This window comes from Epinephelus fuscoguttatus, linkage group LG24 (genome assembly GCF_011397635.1).
Source record: "Epinephelus fuscoguttatus linkage group LG24, E.fuscoguttatus.final_Chr_v1".
NCBI lineage: Eukaryota > Metazoa > Chordata > Actinopteri > Perciformes > Serranidae > Epinephelus > Epinephelus fuscoguttatus.
Genome location: NC_064775.1, coordinates 4,636,990 through 4,651,210, shown reverse-complemented (window position 1 = coordinate 4,651,210; position 14,221 = coordinate 4,636,990). Strand labels below are relative to the sequence as shown.

The 14,221-nt window shown below is 41.2% G+C and overlaps 1 protein-coding gene across 2 annotated transcripts in view; it reads right to left on the bottom strand.

Moving 5' to 3' along the window:
* Nucleotides 1–14,221, bottom strand: part of LOC125884886 (activin receptor type-2A) — a 67,709-nt gene that overhangs the window by 18,647 nt on the left and 34,841 nt on the right. Inside the window, exons 4-5 of one of the 2 annotated variants that reach the window (XM_049570153.1) lie at nt 12,401–12,555; nt 264–287 (exon numbers count right to left, since the gene is read on the bottom strand). In XM_049570153.1, the coding sequence (XP_049426110.1) occupies nt 264–287; nt 12,401–12,555 (179 nt within the window). The remainder of the gene's footprint in view (nt 1–263; nt 288–12,400; nt 12,556–14,221) is intronic. The other variant, XM_049570154.1, reaches the window with a different exon arrangement.

Below are 14,221 nucleotides of genomic sequence, written 5' to 3'. Positions count from 1 at the left end.
CACTTTCCACCATGCACAATACATTTTCAGCAGGGAGCACAAAAGACATCCATCCATGCAATAAACCCAGGCAGAAATAAAAAAAAAAAAAAAAAAAAAAACAACAGACAGAAATGTGCTACGAACCGAGTAAACAAGACGCTGTCGAAAAAGCAAAGAGAAGAACAAAATGGTGGTCTGGGATTGAGGTGGAGAATTCAAGCTCTGAACCCAAAAAGGGGGGAAAACTAATAGTGTTTCAACTTCAATTGAACTGCTCTTACCTCCACCATAATGTGAAAGGCGTGCTTGTTGAAAAGGAACATAAGAAGCAAACAGAGAAATTATTTTCTGTCAGTTAGTGGATGAAATAGAGGCAGATAAAAGGCAGGAGATGATGGGTCGTCCCTGAACAACCTTTTGTTCTCCTTCGTACTCCAGACCAGGGCTCCGAAAGCTATGGTTTGGGACACATGAAGGGCAACAGGTGTTTGTAATCCCACATGGATCATAGGTGTTAATAAGCATGACACCAGAGGCAAGATGGTATATTTTTGGAACTTAAAAATGACGCTCCGAAGCAGAGCAACTGAAAATGCATTGAACAATGTGTGAAAGGAACAGAGAAACTCTTCCTGGATTGCGGTGGAATTAAACAAACAAAAATGCAAAGTTCAGAGCGACAGCACCCTGATGACAGACGCATGAGTGGAGCCACAAAAATCATGTTAGACACAGAAATGTTGGGTTACGGAAGTGATGAAAGCCCCGAAACTGAGGAGATTAACACAGAGCTCAGACTGTATGAAATCAAACACCCAAAAAATACGTCTCTCAACAAGGGCTGGGTAATGTTGGCTTTATTTTGATACCTTACTTGAAGGAATATGTAAATGTTCTTCTGCAGTATCTTGTAACAAGATATATGTCCACATAAAAATGTCTACATTTGGCAAATTTACATCAGGAACTATGTGATTGAAGAGCACATTTTGTTTAATACTAAAAAAACTTTTTAAAAGTCCCCCTCCACTCAAAAATGCGGGAATGTCACAGCGTTGTCTCGCGTTAAAGCCGACACACGAGGCAGTAACAGTAGTGAAACTATGTCTGTATAAAAGGGACAGCTGGCAGGACAGTATCATGAGCAGCACGAGTGTGAAGTTTTGATGACGTCCTATATGTGCCACCCACCCTAAGAGATTTAAAAGGTAGCAGCTACCATCCATCCATCCATCCATTTACATCCGCTTATCTACGGCCGGGTCATGGGAGCAGCAAGCCAAGCAAAGCACCAAAGACATCCCTCTTCCCCAGCAAGGCTTCGGGGACAGCTCCTCCTGGAGGACCCCAAGGTGTTCCCAGGCCAAATGAGATATATAATCCCTCCAGTGTGTTCTGGGTCTGCCCCGTGACCTCCTACCAGTGGGACGTGCCCAGAACACCTCTAACAGGAGGCGCCCTGGAGGATCCTGATCAGATGGCTGAACCACCTCAACTGACACCTTTCGACGCAAAAGACCAGCGGCTCTACTCCGAGTTAACAGTTGATTCAAAGAAGATGAACAGTGGTCAAAAATGTCCAAAATTGGGAAAACAATGAGGCCACAATGTTTGGTTCTGTGTTAAAATGCAAAGGTGGCATGAAGAAGGCACTTCAGAGCGCCACTATAGCTCTGAACTATACTGACTTCTATCTGTGCCAAGTTGTGCACTTCACTAAAGATCTCGCCGGACAAACTAGATAGGGTACTTCACTAATTCGAAAGCCAATTGCTGTTGAATACAGAAACACAAATCAACTTCGACATGACAAAAACAAACCCTGAGACCTCCAGTACAGGAAAACTTGTCAGTATAGACAGCAGAGTTAGCATTAACCTCGTGAGAGAACATGGTAGAATGGGCAGTTTGGGATTTAAACCAGACCCTGTAGCTTCCTTCTAGGGCCCGACCGATTTATTGGCCGGCCGATTTAATAGGCCGATTATAGCCATCATGAAATAATCCACACTCGGTGCCTTTTTGCACCTCATATTTTTGATTTATTTTGTGTTCAAACTGATCATATCCTGCTTGTTCCACATAATTTCTGATAATAAAAGTATTTGAAAATAGTAAAATGTTCTTCCTTCAATTTGTATCTTTGTGACAACTGTTTGAACTATATTTAAGCCATCAAAAGCAGGTTTTTTTAAAATTGAAAAACGTAAAAATTTTATCGGCCGATACATTGGTTATCAGATTTTTTTATTCCATAATATCAGAATCGGCACTGATCCCAAAAAATCCGTATCAGTCGGGCCCTACTTCCTTCCACTATCTACCAAAAACTCCATCACAGCAGATGCTACTCCACGTTTCACAACCATTAACGCTGTGTCAGCCACTGCCTGTTAACACTAGTCATCTTAATGTGCACTGCTCTTTCACAAGTCAACCTAGCATGACCACCACTTCTTTTACTGTTATGTGAGGGCTAGTATTAGTATGTTTACACACTTTAAAACGTGTCTGGAGGGCGACTTCAAGTTCAAGGAAGACAAGTAAATGTTAGGTGAAGAAAGCAAATTTAAGTCCCTTGCTCTGGGTCTGAAAAAACGCAAAAAGGTACGTTTGTCTCGACCAACTCATAGTTTGCTCCTTAATGTTTAGATTTCACTGGCATGTCACATGGTAACACACGTGCATAACAGCTGCCCAGTGAGAAATAAATCACAACTGCTGAGAAGAATCTGTTACAAAGGGGGCTGTAACAAAAAGTTCAAAGCTTCGGATTCTTCATATTTGCGCCCTCATATCCAATTTTTTAATGTAGACTGTATTGTATGTTGTATTATTAATCGAAATATATTCTTGTGGTGGCTGCTTTGGACTGTTTCCATTTTGTCTGACATGTACATGTAGTTATACAATAGCTCCAGAGCGTCATGAGGTTCAAAAGTCAAGAACGAATGTAATAATTTTCAAAATGATCTTGCTGCATTCAGGCTTTCAAAAATTTTCACTGCGGTCAAATAATAGTTTGCTCTCCTGCTCTGCTCTCCCGCACACAAAGGAGGGCATGTACCTGTTTTTGCAAGCTAACATTTATTCTTTAAAGACAGTTGAATTAATTAAAAACAAACAAACAAAAGCTACTACTGCGTGCTGCGATTGGCTAGTACTCGTCACGTTTACATGTCAAGGTCAGAAGCAAAGAAGAGGTCATGGTTTGGGCATCCACTAGCCAATCTTGGATATTCTCAGAGTTTAAAGTGGTAACTTTATGAGAAATAACTCGTAAATGTACCCCGAGAATGTCAGATGATATGTCAGGTGACAGCGACACAACCCGTGGAAGGATAAGTTTGGTGGGTGACTTGCGCACAGGAGACTCAGCCCCATGTGAGACAACACAAAATGCCCGAAAATATTCACCCTGGTGTAAATAGCATCGTTGGCTGTGGACACCTGGACGCTAAGAGCATGTACCAAAAAATTAAAAGACTCAGTTATTTAATCCGATGACTCACTTTATTCAAATTGAGGATTTTATTCAACGGTCCTTTCTTAGGATGACGATGTTACAAACTATGACAGATATTCGAAGCTTCATTTGAAAACCTCAACAGAAGCTTTGAATGGAAATAAAATGACAGCCCTGTTCATCTAATTTGAATCTCCTTTAACAACCTGTGCCGAAAGCATTTCAGGGCGGCAGTCTAAGGCAGTCTAAGGTTTTGGGGGCTTTTCAGGATATTTGGAGTCCGCTGGCCCATTAGGAGTTCTTTGGAAAGCTGCGCCCAGACAAACAAGATGCAAGTAGCTCCATAATAAAGCAATTGATGAGATTTTGGTCAGAATCGATCCGCGAGATGGATAGAGATAAGAAAACAGGGTCCAGGTCGAAAAAACATCCAGACTTATGTTTAAGTGCTCCCGAGCCTCTCCGTGTGAAAGCTGTGGGTCTGTGTACTCAGACAGAATCAATTCCAGTTTGCCTCCACTTCGCACTGTGGTGTGAATAATGGAGACTTGGTGGCAAATATGCAGTCCATGATGGACCGCCATCATAATGACATAATGACACTGTGCAATTAAGTCACTCTGCTGCGCATCATTTTCTGCATTTCACACTGGATTTCATCTTTTTAAAAGGTTGCAGAGTCTTAAAGCGAGCGCGCAAGATAATCAGACATGCGCTCTCTGATGAGATCAATCCGCCGCCTTCTTTGTGAACTCCACCCAACACCCCCACCTGCAGCCGGTCCCAGTGCAAAGCTGACGACTATATGTGAAGGAACAGCAGTAGCTCTTTTCACAGGGTTGGTTCTCCGTCTTTCTTCAGGGCCTTGCGTGGTTAGATTAGAGGACAGAGCCGTGATAATGAATCCATTAGTGATCATTAAGTGGGAACAATTTACTTTTGCATCACAAAGACTGCATGTTTCATTACCTTGCTAAGAAAATAATGTCAGCAACTTGATGCATTATTTTCCTCTGACTTGACTATGAACTCTTGAGCTGCAGAGAAAAACAAAAAACCGAAAGCATGGAAAGTTCTGGGCTGATACTCTGATGAAGATAAATAGATCCTCCTTCTGATCAGCGTTGCCAACTCCGTGACTTCCCTGCCAGATTTACTTTGCAACTTTGTTTCTTAAGCAACTAGAGACAAATTAAGCAGAGACCATCAGGACAAAGCGAAAACTACATTATACTGTTATTTATTCCCATGCAGCCTGCTCAGAGTAAATGCAGTCTAAGGCCCTGATCACACAGGACGCGCCGCACTACCTTCTTTCTTTGCATGTGACAGGACTCAGTATCTAGTTCCTAAAATGTTGAGGCAGAGGGTACTTGCTGCAGCTCTGGCAGATAAACGGAGATCTATGTGGGTACATGAGACCCTAAAAAAGAGGGTGGGTCATGGGGAGTACCACCAGTTGGTCCAGGAGCTTCTCCTCCATGATGGACATCTCGAGGCAAACTCAGGGGCAGTTTGACAACCTGCTGTCTATCACTGGGCCGTATGGCTCTGGGTATCCAGCAACCACTACCACCAGTTTCTCCTCCATTGTTTACCAACTGTAAACTTGTTGTCGTGACCACCACAGAAGGCCTGCATCTCGAATCATCCCACTGGACAATGGGGAAAAGGCAGAGAAGATGTGGGGCACAACAATGCCCACTGAATTGCAGGCTACGATATATGTCCATCAGCGTCAAAACAACATCAGCGTGCGTCAACCAACTATGGCGCTGTAGTGGTAAGATGAAAACAAACCTCGCTATAGTGGCATGTACGTGTCGAAAAAAGTCGGAAGAATAGGAGGATGTGGATGCTGTCGTGGCTGGGAAAAAGAAGCCAACTTGGCATGCCAATTTTGCAGCAAGTGCTCGAAGTATTAATTAGCATCTGCTAGCATTTAACATTAGCGCCATTTCATGGTGCATTTCTATTGGTTGGTTAGTTGACGTAGGTGCGATGAGTTTTTCTCCAAGTTGCGTTCTGCTTGTCCCTCTCCGACACACCTGTTTAGAAATAGATGTGCGAAGCATTCCTTCGTTCATCCCTAATTTCGGACACTGTCAGAATTTTATCCCAGGCTGTCTTTGATTGCAAGACCGTGACAATGACCATCCTCTCACCATGCGATACCGATTCACGACCAAAGATATCGTCACGTTTCTTTGACGTTGGTCACCTTTCGTCTGGGACGGCCCAAAATCACACGGAGTATAACGTACAATCGACTCCCTAATTAGCTGCTAACAAATTTAACTACTGATTAGTTGGTGGCGTCATTGGCTACCATTGTGTCGCTGCCCGATTTACTTACTGCCATAGCAACACCTTCACGATCCAAAATCCCTTCAGTGCCATTGAGTAACATTACAGCAACATCTACAAAGCTGACTTCGCCTGGCATAGGAGCATCTGAGGACGAGGCATGCTGGCTCCCTGGATGATGAAGACTCCTCTCGTAACTTAGTTAGCTTGTTAGCTAACTTCCTTAATGTTAGAAGCCATGAGTTGCAGGAAATAAACACTGGCTGCGACCTGCATCAGGAACTGCCATGTCCTTTGTTTCACCAGAACTTGGCTAAATCCTGGAATACCGGAGAAGTTCCTCAAAGCAGAAGTGTTCATGTTTGGCTCCGATCGGACTGCAGCTGCTTGTTTTATAACATAATCACATTCCTCCTTCTTTTAATTAGAGCTTTAGATTAAATGTGCGCAGTGTGATGCAGAGCTCTGCCAGCTTTAAAGGATGAAGCATTGTTTGTTTGTTGGCACATAGCACATGTCAGGGAACAGAGAACAAAATCATCTATTCCTACCAACACCTGTGATAAGCAGCGGTGACGACTTCCCATACACACAGAGCTCTTTAAAATCCAATGGGCAACAAGTGTGAGCAATTTGTTGCTGTCACATTAAAAATACATGACTAAGTGTAGTGCATTATGCTCTGATAAATGCAGTGGAGAAGAGAAACAAGCATGATGAAGCATAAATGAAGGTCCAGCCTGCAGGCGAACTAAATCTATAAAATATCTTCTGTTTTTGAAGTTTCACTGAGTTGCTGAAAGTTGATACGAAACATAATGCTGAGTTTTTTATGCTGTCTTGTTAAAAATACAAATTACAGACAAATTATTCAAATTTCATCTGACAAAGTGTTTTAACAGAGTTAACACAGTGAATGGCAAAAAAGCTGGACACAATTTGTTAAGTATTGTTTGGACAATAGAGAGTGGCTTTTAAGGAATAGTTCTGCATTTTGTGAAATACGCTTGACTGGTTTGGTGGCCAAGACTCGCAGGAGAAGATTGAAACCACTGTCATGTCAGTGTGTTAGGAATGGGATTAGTTTAATTTAACGACACGGTTCTCTTTTCATTTCATTTTATTTATTTTTTTCCATTTTATTTTATTTTAGCCTTTTTTATTTATTATATTTTAGTTTATTTTTTATTTTGGGTTATTTTATTTATAATATTCTATTTCCACTTTATCTTTTATTTTATATTATTTTATTCTAGCTTATTTTATTTATTACATTTGATTTGATTTGATTTTAGCTTATTTTATTTATGATATTTTATTTTCATTTTATTTTATTTAAGCTTATTTGAGTTATTTTATTTTATTTTTCATTTTATATTATTTTATTTTGGCTTGTTTATTTTTTAGATTTTATTTTTTATTTTATTTTATATTATTTTATTTATAATATTTTATTTTTATTTTATCTTAGCTTATTTTATTTATTATATTTTATTTTCATTTTATTTTATTTTATATTATTTTATTTTTATATTTATTTTCATTTTATTTTTTATTTTATTTTTTTCTATTTTATCTTATTTTATTTATGCTTATTTTATTTTTATATTTATTTATGTACTTACTTTTACTTTTTTTTTTCCCCCCTTTACTTGGGATCATTTCACAGCAGCAGTTTACACGGTCATCTTCAGTAATATAATTTTACAGAGTGATCAGTCTTTTCGGCTCTTAACACTGTAATTACAGAATACAAAAATAGGACACAGCGTTTTTCAAATGAGATTTGAAGTTAGATTTAGGTTTTATTGTATTGTGAGATTATTTTTGTTCAAAAACATTTGTTACCATAAATGAATATTGTCTATCTATGTTTTTTTTGTTTGTGGACAGTGTGTCTTTAACAACAGGCGTTTCTTATTTTTCAAATGCCATCCTGTCTCAGAAAAAAACGCCAGAGTTCTTATATATATGTGAGACTCCATCAGGCAGGTGTTTCACGGCCTAATTCAGTAACCTGTGCTGAAACAGACTGGTGTGTGTTTTCACTCTCAGCAGTGTAAGAATCACTAGAAGCCGTCCTCCATGACTTTGCGAGAGTGAGCTGTTTGAGTGATCGTCGGAGTCACCTCTGCTTTTTTTAATACAGCCTGTGGTGCGACACAAAAACACATTCCTCAACAATACCCCCCCTCCCAAAAAAAGAAGACGATAGAAATAAATCCCTCCTCATCCCCCCTCCTGCTGCATCCATCTCTGCCTCCTCTCGATGGCTTTCTCCACCTTCCATATTGAAAAACCCGGGTTAATCAATTCCAAAATGAGCTGCGGACACCGGAGTGACTGAGTGTGTATCAGATAGTGGTTGCAGATACCTTTGTTTTAAGTCAAGAGGCGGGTGGGGTTTACTGCATCACCTCCTTCCAGAGACGCATACGAGCTGACTTTTAAACACAATCTTGTACGAGTGACCTCCTTTCCTCCTCCTGTCCTTGCACACCTACTCATTCATGCATTAAATACTTCTGCACACGCACACGTGATTATACACATCTGGCATGACTTCATTCCCTCCATCCCAGCTATTTGATTTCATTTTCCTCCTCTTGTGATTTTATGAATATTTTATCTTTTTTTTCCTCCGCTGTATCATCATTAGTTATCTGATCCGCTCTTCTTGGGTCGTGATCTCGTTGTTATTTATGTTGCTTATTTATTCATCTGTCTGTTTCCAGGTAAGGCGTTTCATAAGCCTCTTAGCGCTGTTGTTTTTCCGACACACACTAGCATTTGTTTCCTGATTGTATTGTGTCACTGTCTTTTTATCTCTTCCCTGCTATGCTTTAGCACTGTGCAAATACAATAACTAAGTTGAAAGAATTGCATGTCTCTCCATGCTCCCTCCCCCGCACTCCCCACCCACCTACCCACCCACCCACCACCATCGCCGCCACCATCCTCCGAGGCAGAGCTGCGAGCGTCTCTGTGTTTAGTTTTGTTTGCCTATATAAAGCCTCATCAATAATGCAGAGGCCCCTGACTCCTCTTCCATACGGTGGAAGCTCTGCATGGGTTTTCTTTTTCCCCTGCTGCTGAGCAGCGGAGAATATAGCCGCGCTGCCGTCGGGTTAAAACCGCCGCAAAATCATAGAAAACTAAATGAACCAGGAAGTCAGGAAAAGCAGCTTTATTCTCAAGCCATGCAAGAGCGGAGATTTGACTCACAAAGGTGATGAAACTGGCCGGATCAAGTGAAGACATGAAATGATCAAAAGTGTAGATAAGAGTTTTTTTTCAACTGAGCAGCGTTGGAAAAAGCCTGATGGCGATCACAGCAGAATAGGAGAGGAAGAAAATGACTGTGAATAAATGAAGAGTAATGAAAGGTGAACGGGTGCGCGATCAGATGTGGGTCAAAGCTCTATTTTGTAATTATTTCACCACCTTGATTAAAAGCCACTCTGACACGATATGAACCATCTCAACTGAAGTCTGCTGCTTCAAAAGCACGTCTGAGGAGAAGAAAAGGAGGCTCAAGGAAAAAGAAACAGACAGAATCAGGGCTCCTCTCATCGCTCTACACAACTCTGAAAGGAGAAAGTGAAAAAGCAATTATCCCGACGTAAACTCTCCGCACAGTGTGTCTGTTCTGGCTGACCGTAGCTGTGTCCCTCTGCTGCACGGGCCGGGAAAGGCCAAGGCCGTTTCAGCCCGCTGAGAAACTAGATCAGTGGTAGAGTTGAAGGTTGGTTAAATAGAGGAGGCAGTGTTTCTTTTACTGTATCACTGCAAACTCTGAACAATGCAAGTCTTCTTTTTTACAGCGGCGACTAACGAGCGTTGACTCAGGCAGGAAATACAAATCAACAGAATCAACCGGAGCTGAAGGAGAGATTTTCTGTCACCATTTTTAGTTTGTTTTCAAGTTTACAAGGGCGGCTTTGTCTTGGTCAGGGTTCCTATGACTTAAGGCAAGTTGGATTTAAGATATTTTACGATGTTTGTTATGCCGCTTGGAGTGACATTTAATCCTCTGAGTGTGATAGATTCACCACTCATTCCTCTGGTGCAACCACATGTGTTCGCACAGTGCGTAACGTATCCTCTGTTCGCGTCAGTGACACTGAAATCAGAAGCCTTAGCTTTCTGCTGCTAAAAGAATACATGTTCTTGCTATTATGGTTTTTATTTTAAGTTGATATATACAGGATGATGCAAACAACAATCCCCCACGGCTACTGTGGGGAAATTCCTTGGGGAGATCATGTAATATGTAAGGTAAGGTAAGGTAACATGAGGTAATGACAAGATGACGGGGAGGACAGAAGCCAGCTTTCTGCTGCTGAAAGAATCAACGCTCCAGATATTATGGTTCTTATTTTAGATCAATTTAAGCAGGATCATGCTAGTTTTTTGAAGGGTTAGCAAAAAATTTACAATGACCAAAATTGAAGAAAAAAGCAAACAGACACGAACCAATATCAAATACTCAAGGTTAGGGATGTTTTGCCTAGTTTTAATTCAAGGTTCACGCATGTTTTCATAGACAAAACTTCCAACTTTTCCTTTTTCGTGACTTTTTACGCACATGTAATAAAGATTTTTATTTTTCCTTCAAACACATCAGACTCTATCTCTATTCAAAGATAATTTCAGCTAGCTGGCATCCATGAAGGGAGACGAACCAAGGCAGAAAACAAACGATGAAAATGTACCAAATGGTTCACTGAACGGTGTTCCACATGGACGCGTGTTGGAGCTACGTTAAGTTGACAGCTGCAGGAAATTAATTTGCTGTTATGCCACATTACATGGAATATTATTGTAACTATTTCATTATATACAACACAAGTCATTACTTTTTACAAAAAAATTAAGAATTTTGACTAATTCCATTACTTTTCCAGGCCTGGAAAATGTGATTGTGAACTTCCATGACTTTTCCAGGTTTTCTGTGACTGTTGGAACGAGGGATGCACGCGATTTGTCGTCTAAACCACAACTGAAGAGGAAAGCAAACAAACACGAACCGATATCAAATACTTCAGGTCAGGAATGTTTCGCCCAGTTTTTTATTCAGGGTTCGCGCACGTTTTAATGGACAAAACTTCTAAACTTTTCCCTTTTCTTAACTTTTCAAACACCTGTAATAAACATTTTTTTCCCTTCAAACACATCAGACTCAATCTCTATTCAAAGATAATTTCAGCTAGCTGGCCTACATGAAGAGAGACGAACCAAGGCAGAAAACTTACAAGGAAAATGTATGTGATGGTTCACTGAACGGTGTCCCACATGGATGCGTGTTAGAGCTACATTAAGTTGACAGCTGCAGGAAATTAATTTGCTGTTATGCTACATTACATAGAATATTATTGTAACAATTTCATTGTAAACAAACAATATTTTAAAAACAAACAAACAAAAAAAAACAACTTTAAATAATTCTGACTAATTCCATGACTTTTTCCAGGCCTAGAAAATGTGACTGTGAACTTCCATGACTTCTCCAGGTTTTCTATGACTGTTGGAACTAGGGCTGCACGCAATTTGTCATCTAACGATTAAAACGTCCAGCCTCTCACTAGTTGGAACCAGAAATAGTAGTCATGTCATGCAGCCGCCCGCCACTAGTGGGTGCTACAGAGCTGTCAGACAGCAGTGTCTCGTACTCCAGTGGCATTTAAAATCCAACATGGTCGTTGAAGATCGTGGCTTCAAAGACTTGAGACAATGTTTCAAATACTTAACAATAAATTGTGCTAAATTCTGAGTGTTTTCTGAGTGTTTTCCCTTTTTCAGACTAGTCGACTCGTCTTAATTAAAATTTTCGTTTGGTCGACAGGGAAATTAGTCGCCAGGAACATCCCTAGTTGGAACCCTGTTTATTGTAATATCAAAACTCCTAGCAGAGACGAATTTAAAAGACCTGGGAAATACTTGGTGTTTGTTGGCAAGTTTTCTTGCCGATTTTGTCTCTCCCAGATGGACACATAATATTATAGTATAATATAATATAATATAATATAGTGTTGTGGATGTTTGTACCAGCTTTAAAGAAATTCCCTAAAGGTGTTCTTGAGATATCGTGCTTAAAAGAATGGGATGTACGGACAACCTGAAAACATAAAGCCTCAGAGGCATGAGAATAGATATTACCAATTATTTTGAGAGACTAAAATGCAACATCAGAACAAAACAATTAATAAAACCCTACCTCCCACGTCTTTGCAATTTAAAGACATTTGAACACCAATGATTCAATGTCTTAAGGATCTGTAGGAACCCTGTTCCTCTGTTTATTTCCAAGCTTCTGTGTTTGCATTTACAGTACGTGTTTCCAAGAAATAAATCACTGGCAACGCAGGCAAGGAACTGGCGCGTTTTACATTTCCCCTTTGTTTGCAATTAACAGATGAAGTGGGATGCAGTGGCCATGGCGGCTGAACAGACAAAAAGAGAAACTCTAACTGCATCAGCAGCAACTTGGAGGAAAGAGGACACCACAGTCGCACGCCCGCCACGCCGCCTGATTGACAGGTGACCTCTGGAAACAAACTGCAGTGATGAGCGTCGTGGACCAAAGATGGAGACAGAAACGTGGTCATGAACTTGGAGCTTTTTTAAAGAGTCGAATTTTCTTACATGTGTTGGGACGAGGGCCGCCGGGTAGGCCAGTTTGTGGTGTCTCCACATCCAGAACGAGAAGAGGACGACCGCGGCCAGGCCTATGATGGGAACCAGGGAGTAAAGCAGAGTGCTGAAGAGCTTGGGCTTCTGGGAAAATGGGTTGGAGGTGGCTGTGGGGGGAGAAGAAGAAGACGAATTACAAGACAGCACTTGTAACTGGCTAATTTCATCTTTACATAATGATGAATGTTGTCAAGGTGAAAACATAAAAGAAGAAAGAAAGAGAAGAGCATGTCTGATATCCCTGACATTGTGCTACATCATCTCTTAGTGCAGCTCCTACCCTGCTTACAGCTTACTGTGCTTAGGAATCATATCAATGTACGCACACACACACGCACACACACATGCACACACGCAGCAGGATTAGCAAATCCATCTCGTGACATAACGTAATCCGCCTGCCAAAAATAGCAGAGCTCTGAACTGTGTCCGACCCCTGTAGGAGTCGCCGGGTGACGCCTGCTGGCTCAGCCTGTCCTCCCATCACAAGGTGTGACAGTCTGATTCGGCAGTGCTGTCAGAAGTGCCGACGCTCGGACGCCAACCACCACTGTCGTCCTCGGGGCGGGGGTGAAAGGGAGGAAAAGTGGAGGGGAGGGCCGGTGGGGTTGCACCAGCTGCATCGTGGGACACTCGGGGCATTTGTCAGAGAGCTTTTCTCTACAGGGTGTCTGCAGGTTTCAGAAAGTCACATTTAAAGGAATGTGAAGAGACAGACGGGCCTGTTGGACAATTTAGCTGGAAAGTGATGAGTGCAAGGACACCAGAGTTTCTACTCAGGGGTGAGCACACAACAAAATTTTATCGGCTCAAGGCAGTGGCATCATTTTGCATTTGTAATAGTCATACCTGCATAAAGCCGTGCACACTAAGAGCGATAACGATGTGAGCGTCCAAACAGTGGCACCAAGGACACAATTCAATCAATTCAATTTAACGCTGCTGCTCCAGCACATCATATCATACATATATTTATCATTACATATTGCACTTTATTGCCTCTATGTGTGTCAGTCTCTGAGGCTTTATAAAATGCGCACTATCGCAGGAGGAATATTGTTGACAACACAAGTTGGCAGCTTAAGGAAAGACTTGTTACTACTGTACGTTTATGAGAGAAACAAAGTACAAAAACAGAAGGATATGTGTTCACGAAATTCAAGGACTAAAGGAATTACAGATGAAAATGATGCTTCTTTAATGTGAAATTTGTTGCCTAGTCTTGCGTGTTTGTTATCTGTCATTGCCACTTGAGTTAGAATAATTTTTAAAATGACATATTTAGCTATCGTTCTTGGTGCGGATGACCCTTATCCCCTGCAGTACGCCTCTGAAAACACTGTGGAAGCCTCATTATGGTCAATTCTGTGCTAAATAACGTTGTGCTGTTCTGTAGACATTCACTGGTAATAAGTTTAAGTGCTTTGGGCTGAGGAACTCTTTTTGCCGAACCGCACCCGCAAACCGTATCACTGAGCAGAAGGAAGAGTGCATCTACTCATGGATGAGAGAGGTTAACATTTATGACATCGTCCTCTGCTGAGCTGTTACATTAGCTAGCTTAGTGCCGCTAGCAGTAGATGCACGCTTCCTTCTGCGCAGTGAAACAGTCAGCGGGTGTCGTTCAGTAGACAGAAAATAGTTCCTGCATGGTCACAACAAGGTCTGTGGATTATCTTGAGTAACCAGGTCATGACTTCTGGAAAGACACACTGCTGTTGAGTTTTTCATGTGTGTTTTTTAACGCTTTGAGTACCACGAGTCAAGTGCCAT